The sequence below is a fragment of the Netta rufina genome (genome assembly GCF_964035555.1).
Source record: "Netta rufina genome assembly, chromosome: 32".
NCBI classification, from domain to species: Eukaryota; Metazoa; Chordata; class Aves; order Anseriformes; family Anatidae; genus Netta; species Netta rufina.
The window spans coordinates 832,848-855,678 of NC_140156.1; the positions used below are offsets into that span (position 1 = coordinate 832,848).

General features: G+C 58.0%; 2 protein-coding genes across 5 annotated transcripts; one reads left to right on the forward strand and one right to left on the reverse strand.

Annotated features, from left to right (window-relative positions):
* Window positions 1–201: 201 nt before the first annotated feature.
* SLC44A2 (solute carrier family 44 member 2 (CTL2 blood group)) lies at window positions 202–14,081 on the reverse strand. 4 transcript variants are annotated; one of them, XM_084304018.1, is made up of 22 exons: window positions 12,441–12,553; window positions 10,806–10,854; window positions 10,644–10,717; window positions 10,457–10,541; window positions 10,274–10,358; window positions 10,047–10,163; window positions 9,907–9,967; window positions 9,508–9,631; window positions 9,246–9,329; window positions 8,834–8,946; window positions 8,513–8,644; window positions 8,166–8,265; window positions 7,945–8,037; window positions 7,595–7,679; window positions 7,014–7,276; window positions 6,851–6,945; window positions 6,487–6,590; window positions 5,995–6,068; window positions 5,822–5,892; window positions 5,585–5,673; window positions 5,180–5,264; window positions 202–3,074 (listed from the first exon to the last, which is right to left on the reverse strand). In XM_084304018.1, exons 1-22 carry the CDS (start codon window positions 12,478–12,480, stop codon window positions 2,977–2,979), a joined length of 2,121 nt encoding a protein of 706 aa, XP_084160144.1. In that variant the 5' UTR covers window positions 12,481–12,553; the 3' UTR covers window positions 202–2,976. The 4 variants fall into 4 exon arrangements, with proteins under 4 accessions (XP_084160144.1, XP_084160143.1, XP_084160142.1 ...); XM_084304017.1 differs by lacking the exons at window positions 202–3,074; window positions 12,441–12,553 and adding exons at window positions 4,551–4,784; window positions 13,966–14,081; XM_084304016.1 differs by lacking the exon at window positions 202–3,074 and adding an exon at window positions 4,551–4,784.
* A 1,070-nt stretch (window positions 14,082–15,151) lies between these two features.
* Window positions 15,152–18,856, forward strand: AP1M2 (adaptor related protein complex 1 subunit mu 2; the record flags this gene model as incomplete). The annotated part of the gene is made up of 11 exons (XM_084303987.1): window positions 15,152–15,193; window positions 15,432–15,588; window positions 15,662–15,729; window positions 15,833–15,963; window positions 16,039–16,186; window positions 17,300–17,426; window positions 17,522–17,736; window positions 17,824–17,982; window positions 18,086–18,211; window positions 18,657–18,732; window positions 18,834–18,856. The coding sequence occupies 11 exons, from the start codon at window positions 15,152–15,154 to the stop codon at window positions 18,854–18,856; spliced, it is 1,272 nt and encodes a 423-aa protein (XP_084160113.1).
* Window positions 18,857–22,831: the final 3,975 nt, after the last annotated feature.

The window sequence follows — 22,831 nt, forward strand, 5'->3', positions numbered from 1 at the left end:
GCAGAGGCCTGACGGAGCAAGGGGTTGGACACGGGGGTACCCCGAGGTCCCGTCCACCCTCAACCCCTCTTTGAGTCGCTGGAGAGAACACGACAACGTTTTTTCCATCACGTCAGAGCCCCAAATGAGCTGCGTGGTGGAAGTGAGGTCCAAATAGGCACTTTATTTCTGGTTGGAATGCTGACATCAACACAACCGCCGCAGGTGACATCGGAAACGCGCGCGTACGCTCCAGCTGGAGGTGTGTGCTTGCATAGGGGCCCCGGTGCACAGCAGCTGTACTTAATGCCTCGGAGAAACACATGTAAAAGGAAGGGGAGTGCAGAACATCAGCCCTGCAGCTTTCAAGCAGGGCCCTGGGATGATTTGGGGAATAACAAGGAGCATGCGTGGATCACAGGGGCAGAAGGAGCATCTCGCAAGACAGAAAAGAGCGCAATTATTCCTAAAGATGAAGGATGTTTTTAAATACATGGTTAGGCATAGGAGGTGCACTCCCAGGTGCAGGCATCAGCCCGCGCTTGCAGAAAGAAATGGTGGAAGTCATCGAGCGAAGCCTTTCTGGATGCTAAAACCCTGCTGCGGCGTGAATACCATTTCCTCAGCAGGAAATAAATAGGATCCCCTAATTCTGCCCCTTGAATCCCAAATTTACACAACACAGCGGAGCCAGCCCCACGTCCCAAGCAAAGAGCACCTTTTCTTACATTAACAGTCCTTTTTCAACCTCCATATTTTCAGACCTAACAATCTGTGGTGTATGTCGATGCAAATAAATGTCAGTTACTGATGGTCCTGTTACCTTGGACAGCATTTCCACAACCAAAGCATGAAGAGTTAACAGCTGACATCTAGGCGCAAGCAGTGAACTTGCCCTCTATACAGAAACTTCAAACAGAAAAAAGAAAGAAAAAAAAAAAAAAAAGGAAAAACACAACTCAAAACCTATACAAGGATGCCAGAGGAAAGGGGAAAAAAATAATAATTCAGGACCAGAATCATGCCCCAGAAAGTATTTCCTCATGGCTGCTACTGCAGCTGTAAAATTATTACATTCCTATGATTGCTCCCATTTACCTACTGACCGCCTATCCTGAACTGAGAGGAGGATTCTCCTCTTTAATGCCTTATTTTTTAAAAAAAAAGCTTTGCCCCCAAGTTAGCATCACCTCAGCACATGCCTGTTTCAACACCCGTCCCTGAAGCAGTACAGGAAGGGATCGTAGCAACGGCTGGAGAACTGAAACCACTGGGAAACGGCTAAAACCAAAAATATAGAAACCCCCAAAGCAGTTAATAGTGCAAATAGAAAACATCTCTTGTATCTTACAAAAATACTACAGGGATCTTAAGATTACTGAGAAATATGTATAAAAGAAGCAGAATATACCCTTGAGCACGAGTTACAGTTACACACGGCTAACCAAATTTAAACCCTTGTAATAAAGAAGTTTTGCAATTGTTAAGAGAAGGAGGTGCCTGCAACCCCACAAAGCTCCTGCTGCCTGCCCTGTGCTTTGGGAGCTGTTTAAGTTCTCCACTTCACACCTCAGCAAATTTATTTTAAAGCAGAATAAAGCGCAATCAGATAAAATCTGTGGAGGTGACCACACCTGGGCGAAGCCTCCTCGAAATTGGCACACGTGGATCCTGCAGTTCCCCGTTCACAACAGCAGGGCCGTGTAGCTCCAGTGATCTGCTCAAAGGAAGCTTCAGTATTTTATTTGTGTTTTAATGCTCTGAGGCAGCAATATTTAACCTCCTTCAATCTATTTCTCAAAAATCTCCCTCGTTTTTCTGATGGAAGCTGCTAGAGGTGTGCACCTTCCTATTAGAAAAAGCAGCTAGCTAAAAGTCCAGAAAACCCCGTGGCGTCTCAGGACATAAGGCAACCTGTTTGGCATTTGGTTTGCTTAAAATTACCTAATGTAAACCTAAAAAAAAAAAAAAAAAAAAAAAAAAAAGATATATATGTATATATACATATACACACACACACTACTCCTTTACCAAGCCCATAGGTGGGGGGGTCTTCCTAAATCATCACACAGGCAAAGCACCACTAGCTAATTTTGTTGGTGTCTTAGGGACACTTTGCTGCCACGTTTTGGGAAACATAATGCAGGATTTGTTCAGAGGATGGGGTGGAAGCCGTCAGCCCTTTCAGTGCGATGAAATAACTGCCCAGAGTACGCCCATCTGTTCATGGCCCCCTCGGATAGCTGAGCACCTTCAACCCGGGATTTCCTTCCACCTTCACACATGGAGCAATAACGAGCTTATTCGTAAAGTGATTACTTCTCTAATCTGCACCCACCAAAGCCCCAAAGCAGAACCCTAAAGCGTCTTCGAAAGACAGCAAGAGAAGCGAGGCTGTTTCTGCACATTCCGGCTCTCCAGGTGGGAACCAACAATTTCAACCAAATATTTTGGGGGGGCTGCAAAGCTGCAGCAAGCCAGAGAGCTGCCTGAAGCCACCACCAGGGCAGCTGCTTGGCTCGGCGGTCACTGCAATGCCTGGTTTTGTCCAGGTGCTATGAGGCAGCCAAGCGCAGCTGCCCTGAACGTGACAGCATCATCGGATTCCTCATTTACTTTAAAATTCACTTTGCTGTTGGCTTAATGCCCCTAAAGACCAGACTTAGCCTTGTGCTCGTGCCAGAGCCGGTCCCACGCTGCTTTTATCAGCGCCAGCAGGTTCTGGCCAGAAACATCCCAACGTGGGACGGGCAGGGGCTGAGCCGTGCTGAGTTCTGCAGCCCTGGCAATTAATGCCCAATTGTTAACGATCACCCAGTCCTCTCGGAAAGGAGCCCTTCCCCGCTGCTCTGCGCCGAGCCTTGCTGGTGGTTTGAGTGCATCAAGACAGCATTTTCTCCTGGGACAAGCAGTGCTGAGCGCCGGGTGCAACCCCGCAACCTTGCTCCCGGCACGGGAAGGGAAAAGACGGGAGGAGCGGGGAGGATGCGGCGGGCTCTACGCCTCCTTGTTCGTCTTCTTCAGCAGCTTCTTCAGGTCGGGAGACATGAAGTACGGCTTCTCGGCCGAGCCATCGTTTCGCTCCAGGTCTTCCACTGCAACGAGAAACCCCCCCGCGCAGCAGCGGGGGCCACAGACAGGGGTTGGCATGGCCAGGGCATGGAGCTCAAAGGCAGCGAGATGGCAGACGAGAGCTGCGCCACCCAGCTAAGGAATATTCCTTTGGGGCGTGCCCGTGGAAATAAAGGTCTTTGAGCTCATCATGGGGAGAGGGGACTTTCCCTCTGCTGCACCTAAAGGCTCCTGGCGTGCGAACCATCACAGCTGCTCCTTGTTTTAAAGGGAGTGCTGTGCTCTGGAAACTTCCTCATTGTTACTTGGAAGAAAGCAAAGGTCTGGTTTTTTTTTTTGTTTGTTTGTTTTTTCCCCTTGGTAAAATTTAACAGTGCTGCAGGAAGGAGCTGTGAGGAGAGGTCACCCTGGAGTGCTCCCTCCAACGCCCTCCCTGCTCCTCCTGTGTCCCGAATTGCTTGGGCCACAAGCACAAAGTGATTTTTGCTCCTTCTGCATCCCGAATTGCTCCGGCCGCGAGCACAAAGGGATTTTGCTCAGCATTGCTCGCCCAGCACGCTACGCCCTCGCCAACACGTGACGCGCACGCAGTAATTAGGTGCATTCCCAGCCCTGAACACACCGGTTGGCCTCGGCGCCAAACAGCTGCTCCAGCGAGAAAGTCACAACCACAACAACAGAAAAAACAAACCACAAAGCACCAGCGTCAGAGCTGAGCAAGAAGAGCTCTGGGATGTTTTGTAAGGGACGACGCCGGGACAGGAACCCAAGCATCACCACTGCGCCTTTGTCCTGCTGGAGACGGCGCTCCGTCTGCTCGGGGTTTGTACCACGAGCTGCGGGTTGGCGTGCAGGGGGAGTCGCCAAGGACGGCGTTCCTAAAGCCTTGCTCATCCTTGGGGCATCAAGAGCAAACAAGGAGAGGACCCAGCCGTCACGAAGCCATTGTGGTCCTGCAGCTCCTTCACCCACAGATCAGCCAAACCACCGACCAAAGCAGCTCTGGAGCAAGCAGAGCTTGTAGAGCACCGGGGCAAGCCTCCACGTAGGGGCTCAACCTCTGCGCCACCAGCAGGAGGGCCCAAAATCTTTGTTAAATACAGGAGGCTGCAAGTGAAAGCCTCAGCAGTTTGCAACCACCGCCAGCTGCTCCTTTTAACCTCCTTACAACAACAGCGGGAGGGGTTTCACCCACGAGAAGAGCGTGCTCTGCTTCACACCCAACGCCTTGCAGGAACCGAAAGCGAAACGTCTGCCACCAAGCACGGGGATCCTCGGGTGCGCTGACCTGCTTGGCACAGGGTGAGGAGCAGGGGCACAAGTTTTCCACCACCCAGGAGCAAACCCAGTCGCACACCGGCACCAGGCACGCACGGCTCAACAGCTCCTGGCCACGCGTGCCCGGCTGTGCAGGAGCCCAGATTAACTCCAGATTTGTTCCTTCCATACAAGAGTATTCATTATTGGGCGGGGAGATGGGGTTGGTACAGCAGGGAGAAGCCAGCACACCTCCGGCCGGGAGGACCTGGAGGACATCCAGCTGGGAACTCTGCACCAACCGTGGCCACAGGAGAAGGCTGCTGGGGCCACGCAGCCACCCCGGGGCCAGCCCTAGCCTTGGCTATCGGTGTTTTTGGAAGGCTCTAGGGTCCCCTTCAGCAGGATGGCACTCAGCTCGGGGGACATGTAGTAAGGCCTCTCGGGAGATCCATCGTTCCTCTCCAGATCTTCACCTTTTCACAACCCCAGGAGGAAGCAGCCGGGATGGGGAGAGGGGAAGAAAACAGTGGGAGAGGCCAGGGAAGGGCAGGGCGGAGGTGAGAGGAGGAGAAGAGCGAGGAGAGACATGAGGAGGGGAGGAAAACAAAACAAAAGGAAAAAAAAGGAAAATTGAAGTTAGTAGCAGTTAGGCTCCCCCAAAACCAAAGCACCGAAACAGAGAGAGACCCAGAGACAGGCTGTGGGCTTCCAGGTAGAGGGGAGAGAAGAGGCTAGTAGGAAGGCAGGAGGAAGGTGGGGAAGGAAAGAGTGGGAGAAAACCCTACGGAGAGGCCAGGGGAGCAAACCCTGGGGTCCAGATGGCTCTGGGGCGGAGGGAGGTTCTGCTGCCCAGCGGGAGGACACTTACAGAAGCAGAGGAAGAGGGTGTCCACGCACATGCCATAGACGCTGAAGAACCCGTGGGCGATGAGGTAGGAGCCCACGATCACCGTCTGGAAGAGAAACACTGAGGTTAGGTGGAACCTGGAGAGGAGGAGAGAAGTGCTGAATCCCAAATTCCCTGGGGGGGGTGGAACAGAAAGGAACAGGGAACAAAAGGCGTCTGCAGCAAGGGTGGACGGAGCCAGCCCGGATGGCAAGACGCCTTCTCGCCAGCAGCTGAAACAAAGGCTCGTTTCAGTGGGGATGGAAAATAAGCCTTCACAAAGCAGCTCTGCAGAGACAGCCAGCGGAACAGCATTTTTAAGGCATTCTTGCTAAGGATTTCTTTTGGCCACTTCTAAATTCCCCAGCGGAGCAGAAAGCGGCTCACCAGAATAGGAACCCAGTAGTAATTCAGGGACGGCGCCGTGTCTTCGACCAGCTTGATGCGATGGGTGAAGAAAAAGAAGGCAAGGATTCCTGGAAAACAAAACCACACAAATGGCTGCAGGACCCTGGGCAGAACGAGGGGGTTCGGGGAAGGCTCTTCTTCCCAAAAAACAGGGTTTGGGAAGGCTCGGGGTACAGCGAATACCCCAAGGAGAAGCTTATGTTGGCCAATACTTACCAACACTGCCCACGATGAGGAGTTTGCCGAGGAAGAAGAGGAAATCGGTGACTTTATCTAAGACGGCCACCCTGGGAGTGAGAGAGAGGTGAGCGCCTGCTCCCAGCGGACATTTGGCCGCCTCTTTGTCAGCAGGAGGGACTTGGACACAGGGAACTCGAGCAGGACCTCACCTAATGATGTTCCTCATCAGCAGGAAGAAGGCGTTCCTGGCAGAGGTGCAGAAGTTGGTGCCATAAACAGCAATCTAGGAGGGGTCACAGAAACGGGAGCAGAGAGGTGAGGAACAGCACTGTGCAGGATTCGGCCCAGAGAAGAGGCCACGATTCATCCCATCTCTTGAGTAACATTCTCAGCTGGCTGGAGAAATCCCAAACCTGGCAGCGCTTTTTCCTCCACCAGCAGGTCAAGCATCAGCACCTGAACTGGGCCAAAAGCCAAATCCCCCCCACCCTGGGGTCTCTGAAAAGGTTCATGCCAAAGACAAGGCAACACAGTGAATGTTGAGGCTTTCCAGCAAAACAGCTAGAAAACGCTGAAAAGCTTCGTTTTCCCATGAAATTGAGAGGCACGGGCCTCAACAACCTCCCAAAGACAGCCTATGCATGCCAAGGCCCCCCCAGAGTTAACAACCTCTTGGGTGCCCAAGACCAGCAGCCCCTTACCATGATGTAGGCATTTCTGTTGAGGAACTTGATAAATTTTTCCAGGCACCAGAAGCAGCACTTCAGGCAGCTCAGGAGGAACTTGGCGAACTTGTTATCTGCAGCTGGAGGAACACCAAGGGACGGGAGGGTGAGCAGCTGAACCCAGAGACCCCCTGCAAGCCTCAAGGTGCCCACGTCCCTGTCCCAGCCTCTGGGTCCATCTGGTCCAACCCCTGCTCAAGCAGGGTGCTCACGACCACCTCCAGACATCTGGAGCACCTCGAGGGAGCATCCCCAAGGAGGGAGACGTCCCCCATGGGCTCTGGTCCCGCAGAGACACCAGCCGTGCCCACCTCCTCATTTCCCAGCCCCGTTTCGGTACCTTTCAGCCTGTGGTCCAGGTACTCCAGGATCACCCTGATGACTTGGACGATGGCAAGGATCAGCGACCCGAAGGCGAGCGAGCCGGTGTGGTACCTGGGAAAACCGCTCCGGTTAGACACGGAAAACCCCAAGAAGCTCGTGGTGCTCCTCAAGGGACGTACCGGAGCGCGCGGCCGAAGGCAGAGAAGAGGGGGAAGGCGGGCATGTCGTCAGGTTTCTTGAAGGCCCAGTAGTACGAGGCGAAGGCGCCCGCCAGCGTCACCTGCCCCAGCGCGATCACGAAGTTGACGAGCCAGAAGAACATGAAGACGTTGAAGAACTGGAGGACGATGAGGTACTTGTGGTACGCCGTCTCTCCCCCATAGAACGCGAAGAGGCACTGGGCATCGGGGCACAGCTTGGTGACGTTGGATGTGTTGAATTTCTGGGGGGGGACAGAAGAATTTTAGGCACGTGAGGCAGACCGACAACATCTCGTGGTCAACCCAAAGCCACGCTGGCTTTCAGGAGACTTGATCCTGCTCAACGTTTCACATGTTTGCTCACATCAAGAAGCAAGCTTTGCACATACAACGGCTTAAAGAAAAATAACAGCACGATGGAAGTGAGTTCAAAAGTGTGGAATTTCGCTTGTAAGAGCCTACAGGCTCGAATGACCACCGAAGTATTTTTTTGTGTAAGAAACAATCTTCTCTTTCATGGGTAAAGCATAGCATTGGGATGAATTTCTTGACATCCTCACCTCTGGGCTGCAGGTCTGCCCAGAAAACTGGCACGCCGACTCGTTGAACACCTTATAGACCGCCTCGTTGGAGGTGGAGAGGAAGCTGCAGCATGGCAGTTAAGGAGACACAACTTCACAAAAACACAAGCCTGGATCCTCAGCACACCCAGCTCAGCTTTGCTCTTGCCAATCTTCTGCTTCCCTACGTTGGGTTTTGTTTCTTTTAACCCAGAGGCCGCAGCTGGCAGCTTTGCAAGCGGATGCATCCCTGACTCTGGAACGAGTTCAGCACCCTGGAGGACTTGTAGTGTCTCCACGGCTTCCTTCCCCTGGAGCCAACGCGCAGGAAAAGGAAGGAGAAAGGATACACGGCCGTGCTGGCCCAGTAGGCGATGCAGAGGCACAGCAGGAAGAAGGTGCACAGCGGAAACAGCAGCGACATCATGATGTGGCCAACAGCCCTGCCGAGGACGAGGGAAGGCAGTTAAAACCCGTGGAAGTCCTCGTGAAGACGGGGACACCCCATTGTCCCCTCCCGTCGCAACGGGTGACCACGGCCACCTCCGCCCGGGGACGCAATGGCCCGTACCTGCTGGCCTCCTTGATGAGCGCGATGGCGATGAGGATCCTCTTGCGGAGGAAGATGAGCAGCAGGATGATGATCACCTCCACCACGCACAGGATGATCACTGGAAGGGAGAAGGGGAGCCCCATCAGTGCGAGGGCATCGTCCACCCTCGCCTTCCCAATCCACCGCTGCGCCCAGCGCTCCCCGAGGGCCGTCCAGCACGGCCTTCACGCGCTCCATCCCGTGGCATCGAGCACAGCCCCCCTCCGTAGCCCAGCTTTTTGGGAAGGGCCACCAAGAGGCCAAGAAGGCCCCAAAGTCTCTGTGCTCTTCCCTCCCGAGCACGTTCTCCGTGGGCAGGGACTCACTGAACGCCAGCCACGTCTGCCGCAGGTGGAGGTAGACGCGCAGGTCCGTCTGAAACCCGAGGTCCGTCAGGGAGACGTCGGAACCAGCCTCCCCCTTCAGCTTGGCGTACTCCATGTAACAGTGGAAGATTCCTGGGGTGGAAAGCAGAAAATCGTCATACTGGCACTCAACAGCAGACAGCGAGGTGCTGCTCAACCCCACCAATATTTGGGTCCAAGGACTCGGCCTAGGGGGTTTCTGCATGCAAACCCTGCTTAAAGGAGGGAAAGGAAAACAGGGAGAGCACGGAGAAGGCTCCTAACCCCGAGGACATCGCTCACCGTAGCCCAGCACCAGGATCACCAGCACGATCATCACCCAGACCATGATCCCAGCCAGGAAGCGGAGCAGGACGATGAAGATCAAGCTGGCCACCATTGCGATCACCAGGCCTCTGAGGGAGGAAGAAAGCAGCCTTAGAAACAGAAACTCTCCGTGACAGAATGTGACTGGGGTTGGGGGGAAGTTGCTCCAACACGCTCCAAAACACCCCGTGCCACTTCCCACTCTGTGGTCTGGGAAGGGGACAGCTCGGTCCTTCAGGACCTGCTTGACTTCAGCCTCTACGCCCACTGCCACCCTTCTGCTGTCAGTTTTGAATGGAAATTATGCAAAAGTCAGGAAAAGGCAGAAAACAGTGGGGGAACTCCTGAGCTTTGCCCCTCGGGAGCAGGTGCCGCGCGTTCTGCTCACATTATGATCCAGTACCAGGAGACCGTGTAGTCCTCAAAGATCTTCATGGCCAGCTGCCTCATCTCCAGGACCACGTTTGCTTTTCTGGAACGCAAATAATAATAAAAATAATAATAATAATAAAATAAAAGCAAGAGGCAGGGGAGAGAGTCGGTGTCCACTCTGCCTGCGGCACTGCAGACAAAAGCCCCGTGGTTTGCTCCCCCCGAAGCGGTGATAACGCAGCAGCCCCGGCGCTGCTCCCGCAGCCACCGGCACCCACCTGGCCCCCTCGAGCAGCTCTGTGACGTTCCTACGGTTCCCGTGCCCGTCGTCGTAGGTGGTCTCGTTCCCCACCATGATGACGCCCTTCTTGGCCTGGATGGCCGGGAGGCAGCGGCGAGCCACTGCAAAAGAGGGGGCTCAGCAAACGTCCCCCCATGAGGCACCCCCAAACCGGCAACCCCAGGGATGCTGCTGCTCCCACCCAGCATCCCGAGGAAACAAAACCCACAGCAGCACTCACAAACCGACCCGAACCTCCCCCAAAATCCCCAATGGGTGGCTCAGATCCCCAAAAGAGCCCAAACAAAGCAAGCACGGGCACTTCCCCAGCCATAAAGAGCAGAGTCCCGGCTTGTTAATGAGTTAACGGCAGCTCGTTAGCCACCTCCAGACTTACGTGGGGTGCTGGGGAAGAGCATGGCCGGGCACTCCTTGTCCCTCAGCACCTCGATGGGAGCCTGGATGGGGACAGCAAGGGGGAGGTGAAGTTCTGGGGCTGGGATGGGACAAATCCCCGCTCGGGGCCGCCCGACGCACCTTGCTCACGTCCCCAAATTCGGGCACGCAGAACTGCCGGTAGTACTGCAGGTTGGCGGGCACGCTGTAGGCAGTCAGGTAGGTCATGAACCGGTCCGGACATTGGCTCACGCAGATCTTGGAACAAGGAGAGGAGAAGGTGGGGAACCTTTCATTTTGGGGCATTTTTCTCTTTTTTAAAGAAGGCCAGCAGCGGGGAGCTGCGCCGGTGGGGCATCCAGAAGTACCTGTGTGGTCGGGCACTGAAACTCCAGCAGCACCAGCGGGCTGGCACACTTCACGATGTCGAAGTAGAAGAGGAAAGGCTTGCCCCTGCGAAGAAAACGGCTCAAAATGCCACCCTGAGGGCATCACGACGCCAGTGAGCAGCACATGAGCAGGGAGGACCCGGGGGGGGGGGGGGCACCTACTCGTTGGCTGTTCCCTGATGGCCGCAGAACTGCCCGCGGCTGTCGGTGGGGTAGATCACCTTCCGTGGGTCCCCGTGCGTCCACGCTGGGCAGTGGGGATAAAACGGGGCAGTTTGGTTACCTCCTGCCCCATCCCCACCTCTGTTTCATTCGAGGAGCTCCTGGACCCCCCCGGGACCATACGTACCCACGATGCCCACCACGACGTAGCCCACGATGGCGAGGACCAGCAGGATGCAGCAGGCCACATCGGTGCAGCCCCTGCGGCCGGGAAGAGGAGCGGGGACGTGAGCACGGCCACCGGCCCCACCAGGGGGCTTTGGGGGGGGGGGGGGGGGGCTGCTCTTACCTGTCGTAAATGGGACCTTTGAACTTCGGGTCATATTTCTGCGGCGTCCCTGCGGGGATGGAGAACAAACCGGCTCAGTTGGAAAAACCACTGAGGGGGGGAGGAGGAGTTTTCCCTTCGCTTCCCCGACGCCTCCCCAAGGAGGCAGGGAAACCTCCGCGCCCTTGGGAACCCGATGCTGCCACCGAGACCAGGCTGCTGGGAGGGGGGGACACAGCCAAACGACACCCCCATCCCGTTCCCATTGCTGCTGGAAAATCCCCAGCCCACCCTTTAGGTTTGTTTTCCCCTCCTTGTGACAGCGATGCACCAAAACCCAACACGGACGCGAGCAAAGCAGCAGCCGTCCCCGTGCAGACCGGGAAGCCCCAAATTTCCAACTCTCCCCTCCTCCCTCCCTCCCTCCCCCCAGTTTTTAAACAAAAGGCCTGGGAGAACCAGGAGCAGGAGGAAAATAATCTCCAGCTGCCATTTCCCTCCTTCAGCGCCTCTGCTTTCCAGGCGTGGAAACAATTATCCCCTTGGAGAGCAAGTTTCCCCACAGCTCTCTCCAAAATTGTTCCCCAGCTCCTGAAGCTCCTGCTCCTGCCCGGCAGCCCGGTGGTTAAGCTGCGCTCCTTCGCCCCTCGTTATTTTTAGGGTGGGAATTCAGCCAGCGAGGCCAGTTTCGGTGTGGGAGCGGCCCGGAGCTGGGACACGTCTGCTTTGAGGCAGTTCTGGGGTGCTGGGAGCTGCCCCGTACCAAGACAAGTCAATTTTGGGGTGTCCAGAGCAGCCCCGTACCAGGGCAAGTCACTTTTGGGGTGCCCGGAGCAGTCCCAGACAAGGAAACATCAGTTTGGGGGGGGCTGGAGTGCCTGCTACCAGGGAGACGTCTGATTCAAGGCACTTTTGGGGTGCCTGGAGCAGCCCCACGCAGGGAACACATCTGTTTTGGGGTGCTAGAAGCAGCCCCGTGCTGCACACATCGCTTTTGGGGAGCTTGGAGCAGCCCCACACCACACACATTGTTTTTGGGGTGCCCAGAGCAGCCCCGTGCTGCACACACCGGTTTCGGGGTGCCCAGAACAGCCTCACACCATGCACAGATCAGATTTGGGTTGCCCAGAGCAGCCCTACGACGCACACGTTGTTTTTGGGGTGCTTGGAGCAGCCCCACACCATGCAAATTGGTTTTGGGGTGCCCAGAGCAGCCCCACATCCATCAGTTTCAGGGTACCCAGGGAGCTGCGCCCCCACGGAGCGACCCCATCACATCCCAGGGGAGCTCCCTTTTTTTGGGGACACTGCACCCCAAAACACCCACTCGGGGGGCTCGACCCTTGCACGGCGCCCTCCGTGCCCTCGGCGCCACCGCCCCATAAAAAGCGGACCCACCCGGCCGCCCTCGTTAGCCATTAACCCCATTAACCACCGCGCTAACGAAGGCCTCGGTGTTAACGAACCCTCGCGGCCGCCTCGCAGGCAGGAAGCCCGGTGAACCGAAGCGGGGCCATGCTCGCGCTCAGCCTTATCTCGGCCTCTCCAACTTCCTGCACCCCACTCCGCGGTGCCGCCCAAGGTTCCTCCGGCACGGGGTTCGGGGGCGAGCCCCGCGCCCCCCCCCCCCTAACCCTGACGCCCCCCAACCCTTACCGTGCTTCCCATAGTAGTTCTCCTCCTCCTGGTCCCCCATCCCCTCTCCGCTCGCCCCAAACAGCCCCTGCGCGCTCAGCCCTGGGCGTGCCAGGAACCTCAGCAGCGAGCAACGAGCCGTGCACGCTACACCATTAAAGGCGCAGCTGCTTCATCCCCTCCTCATCCTCGCCCCGCAGCTGCTTCATCCCCTCCTCTTCCTCGCCCCGGCACCCAACGCCCACGGCGGGCACCACCCTCCGTCCGCCGGTGGCGTGGCGCGGTGACCGCAGCCGGGTTTGGTGTTGTTTTTCATCCCGGCGGTTTGCTATATTTAGGGGGGTAGGAATAAATATTTTGGATGTAAATAAATATTTTGTGGGGGGGTTATAAATAAATAAGCGTGGTGCTGGGCGGCTCCGCGGAGGGTTGGGGACGGTGGCGCCGCGATGTCCCCGCGGCTCATAGGCTGCCGGTGATGTCAGGGCGCCGGGCTCGGCACCCCCGGATGCGTCGCGGAAACAAAAGAGGAACACGGGTGGGGGGGGCCGGGATGCGTGACCCCGCTGTGCCCCCCCCCCCAGCCTGTGGGGACGCCGGGACCCCCGGGTGGGTGTCGGAGGACGGTGGCACCAATCGGCGCGCCCAGGTCCGGGTGGTGGCACCTGGGGTGCCAGCAGCGGTGCCCCACCCTGGGACCGTCCCAGTGTCACCGCGCACGATTCGCCCCCCCCCAAAAAAAAAACTCGGTGGTCCCCAAAGCTTTGGGGGCCCCAAAAGCGGCAGTCGCCAAACGCGGTGCTCACCAAACCCCCCCCTCAAAGCCGGCGCCCCCTAAACTTGGTGGTCCCAAAACTTCACAACCTCCACGCTCGGTGGTCCCCAAATCCAGCAGACCCCGAACCACCGGGCCCCAAACCCCAAAATCTCCAAACGGGGTGGTCCCGAAACCGGGTGACCCCAAACTGGGTGGTCCCCAAACCGGGTGGCCCCCACACTTGGTGCTGACCGTACACCCCCCCCCCCCGCAAAACTCAGTGCTCCCCAAACTTGGTGCACCCCCCAAACCCAGCAGTCCCCAAACCTGGTGACCCCCAAACCTGGTGACCCCCAAATCTGGTGGCCCCCAAATCCGGCAGCCCCCAAACCTGGTGGCCCCCACACTCGGCGGTGACCGTACCCCCCCCCAAAAAAAAAAAAACCCTCAGTGCTCCCCAAACCCAGCAGCCCCCACGCGTGGCAGTCACCAAACCCAGTGCCCCCCCCTCCCCAAATTCGGTGCTCCCGAAACCTGCTGACCCCCAAAACGTGGTGACCCCCCCACCCTGGTGGTCCCCAGCCCCCCGCTGCCCCCCCCCCCGCAGCAGCCCACCTCAGAGACCCCCAGGCAGGCTGCTGCCGGGGAGGGGACCCCCAAAACGGGTGGGAAACCGGGGGGGGCCCCCCCCGGGAGACAACCGATGGGGGGGGTCCCGGGGGTCCCCAAAGGTCCCGGGGGTCCCCAAGGGTTCTGGGGGTCCCGGGGGTCCCCTCCCCGCCCCGGTACCGTAGGAGCCGTCGGGGTCCTTCCTCCCCCCCATGGTGGGGGCTCGGGGATGCTCCGGGTCCCCCCCCCCCCCGCCGCTGCCGTTCCGGCCGCTCCCGGGGCGTTGTGCCTGCGGCTCCGAGCAACCGGGGGGGGGACACCGTTACCGTGGTCCCGCCCCCCGCCCCCTGACCACGCCCCCTCCTCTTAGCCCCGCCCCCTTGACCCCCCCCAATCTTTTTTTCATCCCCCCCCCCTTCTGCCTTCTGCCCATCACGGTTGGGCTCGGTGCTGCGGGGGGGGGGGGGGGTACGGTCGGGTGTTGGGGGGCTGTAGGGAGCCCCCCCAGGGTGGGTTGGGGGTCCTGGACATGGGGGGGCTGCAGGGAGCCCCCCCCAGGATCGGGGGGGGGTCCAGAGTAGGGGAGGGGGCTGCAGGGAGCCCCTCAAATTTGGGGGGGGGCTGGGTGGTGGGGGGCTGTAGGGAGCCCCCCCAGGGTGGGTTGGGGGTCCTGGACATGGGGGGGCTGCAGAGAGCCCCCCCACGATCGAGGGGGGGTCCAGGGGAGGGGAGGGGGCTGCAGAGATACCCCCAGGATCGGGGGTGGCTGGGTGTTGGGGGGCTGTAGGGTGCCCCCCCAAGATGGGTAGGGGGTCCTGGGGATTGGGGAGGGCTGCAGGGAGCCCCCCCAGGGTGGGTTGGGGGTCCAGGGTGTGGGGGGGGGGCTGTGGGGAGCCCTCCAGGGTGAGGGAGGGGGGTCCCAGGTGTTGGGGGCCTGCACAGATGCCCCCCCCCCAGCCCAGGCCAGGATGAGGGGGTCCCAGCTAGGAAGGGGCTTCCATCCCCTCCAACCCCACACATGGGGGTCCCAGATGCCAGGGGTCTGCTCACCCCCCCCAGTTAAACCATGACCCCCCCCCCAGCTTGTGAGCCCCCCCATCCTTGCCCCCCACCCCTCCCCGTCCCCCACCCCCATGCGGGCACGGAGCCACCCGCAGCCCCCAGGACAAGGCCAAGCCGAGCCTGGGGCCTCCCCCAACAAATGGGGCTGGGGGCTGTGACCCCCCCCCACACTAAACCCTGACCCCCCCCACCTTTTCCAACCTCCCCCCCCCCGGAGCCGTCCCCTTTAAGGCCCCACCGGGCCATGGGCGCAGCCGCTCACCTGGCGCAGGTGACGGGGAAGGAGGAAGCGGCAGCCGGGGCCATGTCCGCCTCCGCCGTCTTCATCCTGGACCTCAAGGGGAAGGTGAGACCCCCCCCCACCTTGAAACCCCCCACACACACTCCCCACCCACCCCCCAGGACCCCACCACCCCCCAGGTCCCGGCCTCAAGGTCAGCCAAGGTCACGGCGGGTCCCCCCCCCCACACACCCAACCCCGGCACCGCCACGCACACGGAGAATTGGGGTGGGCGAGGGGCGTGCGATGGAAAAGGGGGGGGTCCCGGCTGACCCCCCCCCCCTAATTTCAACCCCCCCCCCAGCCCCTCATCAGCCGTAACTACAAGGGGGATGTGAGCATGGGGGAGATCGAGCACTTCATGGGGCTGCTGCTGCAGAAGGAGGAGGAGGGGGCTTTGTCCCCGCTGCTGACCCGCGGCCAGGTTCATTTCCTCTGGATCAAGCACGCCAACCTCTACCGTATCCTTCCTGACCCCCCCCAAAAACCCCCGGGAACCCCCCCCCCGGCACTTTTCCTTAACCCCCTCCCCAGTGGTGGCCACCACCAAGAAGAACGCCAACGCTTCCTTGGTCTTCTCCTTCCTCTACAAGGTGGTGGAGGTGAGGCCGGGGGGAGGGTTTGGGGGGGTCGCTGACCCCGGCTAGGGGGGTGACAAAAGTGGGAGCCCCCCCCCCTTGTGTGTTTGTTTCCCCCCCCCCTCAGGTTTTTTCGGAGTACTTCAAGGAGCTGGAGGAGGAGAGCATCCGGGACAACTTCGTCATCGTCTACGAGCTGCTGGACGAGCTGATGGACTTCGGCTTCCCGCAGACCACCGACAGCAAAATCCTCCAGGAGTGAGTGGGGCAGAGGGCTTGGGGGGCTTTTTTTGGGGGGGCAGGACCCCCCCCCCCGTCACCCCCATCCTGCAGGTACATCACGCAGGAGGGCAATAAGCTGGACACCGGCAAGTCCCGCGTGCCCACCACCGTCACCAACGCCGTGTCCTGGCGCTCCGAAGGCATCAAGTACAAGAAGAACGAGGTCTTCATTGACGTGATCGAGTCGATGAACCTGCTGGTGAGAGGGGGGGGGGGGCGCCTAAAAAATTGTGGGGGGGTGGTCCCGACGCGGCGGGGTCTGCTGCTGGGTGCCCGCCGGTGAGGGGTGGCGGTGGTGGTGGGGTTGGGGCTGGAGATGGGGATGGAGGTGGTGGGGAGGGGGACTGGGGTCAAACTGGTGGGGCTGGGGGGAGGACTGGGGTCAAACTGGTGGGGCTGGGGGGAGGACTGGGGTCAAACTGGTGGGGGTACGACGACTGGGGTCAAACTGGTGGTGATGGGACTGGGACCATAATGGTGGTGGTGGTGGGAATGAGGCCTAAGTGGTGGTGGTGGGACTGGGGTCAGACTGGGGGTGGTGGTGGTGGGACTGGGACCATAATGGTGGTGGTGGTGGGAATGGCGGTGGACTGGTGGTGGTAGTGGGACTGGGGCCTAACTGGTGGTGGTGGTGGGATTGGGGCCTAACTGGTGGTGATGAGACTGGGACCATAATAGTAGTGGTGGTGGGAATGGCAGCGGACTGGTGGTGGTGGTGGGACTGGGGCCTAACTGGTGGTGGTGGTGGGACTGGGACCAAACTGCTGGTGGTGGTGGGATTGGGGCCTAACTGGTGGTGGTGGGACTGGGGTCAGACTGGTGGTAGTGGTGGTGGTGGGACTGGGACCAAACTGGTGGTGGTGGTGGTAGTGGGGTCAGACTGGTGGTGATGAGACTGGGACTGGACTGGTGGTGGTGGTGGGATTGGAACCGGACTGGTGGTGGTGGTGGGACTGGGGCCTAACTGGTAGTGGTGGGACTAGAGCCAAACTGGTGGTTATGGGACTGGGACCAAACCAGTGGTATTGGTAGTGGTGGTGGGACTGGGACCAAACTGGTGGTGGTGGTGGATCTAGGACCAAACCGGTGGTGGTGGTGGTGGGACTGGGACCAAACCAGTGATGTTGGTGGGACTGGGGCCACAGTGGTGATGGTGGTGGGACCGGGACCAAACCAGTGGTGTTGGTAGTGGTGGTGGGACTGGTGCCATAATGGTGGTGGTGGTGGGACCAGGACCAAACCGGTGGTGGTGGGACTGGGACCAAACCAGTGGTGGTGAGACTGGAACCAGCGCTGGGTCCGGTGCCCGCAGGTGAGCGCCAACGGCAGCGTGCTGCTCAGCGAGGTGGTGGGCACCATCAAGCTGAAGGTTTTCCTCTCGGGGATGCCCGAGCTGCGCCTGGGCTTGAACGACCGCGTCCTCTTCGAGCTGACGGGACGTGAGTGCCGCCGGGGTGGGCGCGGGGCTGTCGGGGGGGCGCCGTCCCCGTCCCCCGGCGTGGCTCGCGTCCCCCACGGCGCCGCCCGTCCGCAGGGGGCAAGAACAAGTCGGTGGAGCTGGAGGACGTGAAGTTCCACCAGTGCGTGCGGCTCTCGCGCTTCGACAGCGACCGCACCATCTCCTTCGTGCCGCCCGACGGCGACTTCGAGCTCATGTCCTACCGCCTGGGCACCCGCGCCAAGCCGCTCATCTGGATCGAGTCGGTCATCGAGAAGTTCTCCCACAGCCGCGTCGAGATCATGGTCAAGGTGAGGCTGAGGCGCCCCGGGGCGTCCAGCCCTCCCAGGGGACCGAGGCCACCCGTTGACCCCCGTCTCCGCGTCCCCCAACCCAAGGCCAAGGCGCAATTCAAGAAGCAGTCGGTGGCCAACGGCGTGGAGATCGCGGTGCCAGTGCCCAGCGACGCCGACTCGCCCAAGTTCAAGACCAGCGTGGGCTCGGCCAAGTACCTCCCCGAGAAGAACCTCGTCGTCTGGAGCATCAAATCCTTCCCGGTGAGGCCGCCGGCTCGGTTGGGTGGTGGGGGGACACACGGGGACGGCAGCGGGGTGCCCGTTGTCCCCACGGGGGTGTCCCCAGCCGCGCCGTGCCGCGCAGGGGGGCAAGGAGCACCTGATGCGCGCCCACTTCGGGCTGCCCAGCGTGGAGAAGGAGGAAGATGAGGGGCGGCCGCCCATCGCCGTCCGCTTCGAGATCCCCTACTTCACCGTCTCGGGCATCCAGGTGACAAATGGGGACGGGGGGGGGCGGGTTGGTGGCCTCAGGGTCCCCCCCTGATGGATTTGGGGATGGGATGGGAGGGACGCATCGGAGGGGCTGTGGGGTTGGGGTGGCCCCAGGGAGGTGACCCCGATGTTTTGGGGACAGTGGAGTGGGGACACGGCCCATGGGGGTGTCCTGGGTTTTGGGGGGGGGTGTCAGGGTCCCCTTTTCTTGGGGAGGGGGGCTGGTGGCTTTGGGGTCCCCCACAATGAATTCGGGGACGGGGCAGGAGGAACGCGTCGGAGGGGCTGTGGGGTTGGGGTGGCCCCAGGGAGGTGACCCCGATGTTTTGGGGACAGTGGAGTAGGGACATGGCCCATGGGGGTGTCCTGGGTTTTGGGGGGGGTACCGGGGTCCCCTTTTTTGGTGGGGGGGCACCCAGCGTCCCCAACCGCCGTGCCACCAGGTGCGGTACATGAAGATCATCGAGAAGAGCGGCTACCAGGCGCTGCCCTGGGTGCGCTACATCACCCAGAGCGGGGGTGAGTGGGACCCCCCCCCGCCCTGGGGACCCCCCCACACTTTGGGGACGCCCCCCCCACACTTTGGGGACCCTCCCTCACCGCTGCTCCCCCTCCCACAGACTACCAGCTCCGCACCAGCTAAGGGGGGGGCCACGGTCATGCCCCCCCTCCCCAAGGACTCTCCCCACAGAGACCCCCACACACGCCACGGAGACGCCCCCCGCCCACCTTGGAGACCCCCCCCACTCCACCTCTGTCCCTATAAAGATGGGAACTGTGATGGGGCTGTCTCTGTGCTTTTATTGGGGGGGGGGCACGGGGGGGAGGACCTCAGGTGGGGGAGGTTCAGGTTCGGGGGGGTCTCAAGTGTGGGGAGGTCTAATGTGGGGGGGGGTCTCAGGTAGGGGGTGTTATGGGGGGGTCTCACAAGGTGGGGGTCTCATGGGGGGGCTCAAGAGGGGGAAGTTTACAGGGGGGTGTCATGGGAAGGGGGGGTCTCACAGGGGGGTCTCAATGAGGGGGGTTCAATGGGGGGGGTCTCAAGTGGGGGGGCCTCGGGGGGGTGTTAGACTCACGTGGGGTGTTATCCTCTAGACTCGGTCTAGGGGATAAGAGAACAAAGGAGTTGTCAAAAACTGCTGACTTTTGAACGGGATGCTGCAAATCTCCGAGATCTGGCCAAGAGATGACCAAATAAGGAGAAAAGGGAAGCTGGAGGACAAAGCCTGGGAGGAAGACTACGAGCCTTCAGCATGAGAGACCCCCCCAGAGGGAGGGTTCAGATTTTGGGAGCTAATTATAATAACCCTGCTGCCTTTTCTAGAAGCAGTGATTTGTATAGCCCAGGAGCATAAAAACCAGCCGCCCGATGGACCTGGTGTGAGTCCTGGTGGAGCAGAGCCGCCCGGCACACCCAGCACTGTTTGCTTGCCTCTATTTGTTTATTAAATTGTAAACTTTGATTCTAATCCTATTCGGGACTCGGTCATTTATAACAATTGGGGGCTCGTCCAGGAGGGCTTTGGTTCCTGAATCCTGATTTGATCTAGGAGAGGCGCCCCAGCATTTGGTGGCTCCTGTTCGGGGCTAATGCCATCCTGCACCCGAATAAAGGCAAGCAAAGATTTTGATATTTTTTTTTATGAGCTCCCTTGCTGGCTGCAGCACTGTATTTTGCCCGTAATTCTGCACACGAAGATCCGAACGAGGACGATGGAGGCGTAAATAAAATATTTAAGGCATATACAATTGGGTTGGGTGGGATTTGTTTGCAACCAAGGGCTGCAGGAATTGCCATAGTAAAATTCCTACATGGATCAGACGAAATCGAAGACCAGGGACCAGAAGAAAGGGAGCAAATTACCAGACATACCACCAAAAAAGTCCATTAGGAATAAGGATTAGAAATTGGAACGGATAGGGGGCCCAGAAAAGGAAAAAGTAACTTAAAAATGCTCAGTATTGTATGATAGAATGGCCAAAGGAGCCTTTAAGACCACGTCTTTCGGCCTGTTTTTGGATCCTTTGAAGACTGGATGTGCTAGGCCTTAAATATCCGTGTTAATTCAAAGGAACCTTTTAGCCAGGAAGGTGATTATGCAGGATTACAGATCAGGACTTCACGTCCTTTTCCAGCCTCAATATTTACACTAAAAGCAGACGAGAAGTTCGAAGAAGAAAAACAGGAAGAAGAAAAAGGTGATAAATGGGAGCCGTTGGACCCTATTAGCTGACCCCCTCGGAGTAGCTGAAAAAATGGACCAATTCCTAGGCCCCAAATATTTATACCTGGGAAGAAATACCGTCCATTTTAGGGATCCATTTTAGGGATCTTATTTACTGCTGAGGAAAGGGGAACGATTAGGCAAGCTGGAACGAGAATTTGGGAAAGACAGAATCAGGCAGGACCCCCAGGAGACCAAAACCGGCCGAATGTGGAACCCCACTGGGGTCATCGACAACCCCAAGGAAGACAGAATATGAGGATCAACCAAAACCGGAGAAAATAGGGGCTAAATTAGAACAAGGAAAATGGACACTAAAGCCTCTGCGAGGCAAATATTGGGACGTCTGCATGCACAAAAACATTGGGGTACAAAGGCATGAAGTGATCATTTCCTCAACCAGTTTGGTTGCATTGGGATTTTTGAAATAGCAAAGCAAATGACACAAGGTCGTTTAACTTGTCGGAAGATAAATAAGAAAGGGTTTCGACGAGTAGCCGCGGGAGGGAGAAAAACAGCTTCTAGGCCTTTTGAGGAAGTACAAGTTGATTTCACTGAATTGCCCAAGGCAGGGAGGATAATATATCTATTGGTTATAGTAGATCATTTAACACAACGGGTAGAAGCTTATCCTGTAGCGTGAGCTACAGCAGAAACGGGGGTAAAAATTGGTAAAAAAAATTATTAGAACAGTTAATACCTTGATATGGGATAATCCAGTACATTGGCTCTGAGCAGGGCACACACTTTACTTCCAAAATAATCAAATTATTCTGTCGATCATTAGGTATCCAGTGGGAATACCACACTCCGTGGCACCCACAAAGCTCGGGGAGAGTAGAAAGACTGAATCAAACAATAAAACAACAATTGGCTAAATTAATGATCGAGACACAAATGCCCTGGACGAAATGCTTGCCGTTGGCAATTTTAAACATAAGAACTAAAGCACACAGTGAGGCTGGATTATCGCCATATGAAATGTTGTATGGCATGCCTTATGCTCAAGGGATGCTTCTAGGGAACAACGTAGCTGAGGATCGTGGCATCCAGAAATAGAGAATTAACATGGGAAGGAGGTTGCAAGAGCGAAGAGAAATTGGGATGATGGCTCAAACGCCACCTTTAGGATTTGCAATTCACCAGATAAAACCGAGAGATGAGGTTCTGATAAAAACATGGAAAGGAGAAAACCTATCGCCCCTCTGGAAAGGACTTTTTTAACTTTATTTTGCTTTATTAACTACAGAAACAGCTGCGAGAATGGCTGAGAAAGGATGGAGATGAGTGTGGCGAGTAAAAGGTCCAGTGAAGGAGTGGAAAGTAACATCCGAACCAGGAGAAACTAAACTAACCGTCAGATGAACTTGAAGAGGCCGTCATCAAAGAGTAAAAGCTAAATTGCTGTGGGAATTTTATTGTAATTACTCCTAAAATTAATAATCAGAGAAACTCCTGAATAGACACCTATTAAGGGAAAAGATTTATTAATAACAGGGATCGGTTAAGTATTATCCCCTAGAGACAACAATGGGTTAGCCGCGGTATATAGTGGATTTTGGGGACATAGTCTGAAATTTAGAAAAAGAGCAAATTTTAAGCTCATTTGGGTGCTCAAAAAAGGACACCCCTTAAGCTGAAGGAAGAGGGCAAGGCAGGCTTTTATTGCAGGGGGTCGGGGGGGGTCTCAGTGGGGGGGGGTCTCAAGTGGGGGGAGTTTTGGGGGGTCTCTAGGGGAAGGGGTCTCATGGGGGGGTCTCAAGTGGGGAAGGATCAGGGGGTCTCAATGAGGGGGGTCTCAATGAGGGGGTCTCAATGGGGGGGGTCTGAGATGGGGGGGTCAGGGGGGTCTCAAGTGGAGGGGGGTCGAGAGGATCTTATTGGGGGGGTCTCAAGTGGGGGGAGTTTTGGGGGGTCTCTAGGGGAAGGTGTCTCATGGGGGGGTCTCATGTGGGGAAGGATCAGGGGTCTCAATGGGGGGGACTCAAGTGGAGGAGGGTTGAGAGGATCTTATTGGGGGGGGTATCATGTGGGGGGAGCTTTGGGGGGTCTCTTGGGGATGGGGTCTCATGTGGGGAAGGATCAGGGGGTCTCAATGGGGGGGGCTCAATGAGGGGGTCTCAAGTGGAGGGGGGGTCAAGAGGATCTTGTTGGGGGGGGTCTCACGTGGGGGGAGTTTTGGGGGGGTCTCTTGGGGAGGGGGTCTCAAGTGGGGAAGGATCAGGGGGTCTCAATGGGGGGGTCTCACGTGGGGGGGGGTCGAGGGGATCTCATTGGGGGGGGGTCTCACGGGGGGGGTGTCCCCTTGGGGGTCTCATGGGGGGGGGGGTTGCGTGGGGGGAGCCTCACAGCCCCCACGTGGGGGGCTCCCACGTGCGCATTTTTGAATCCCC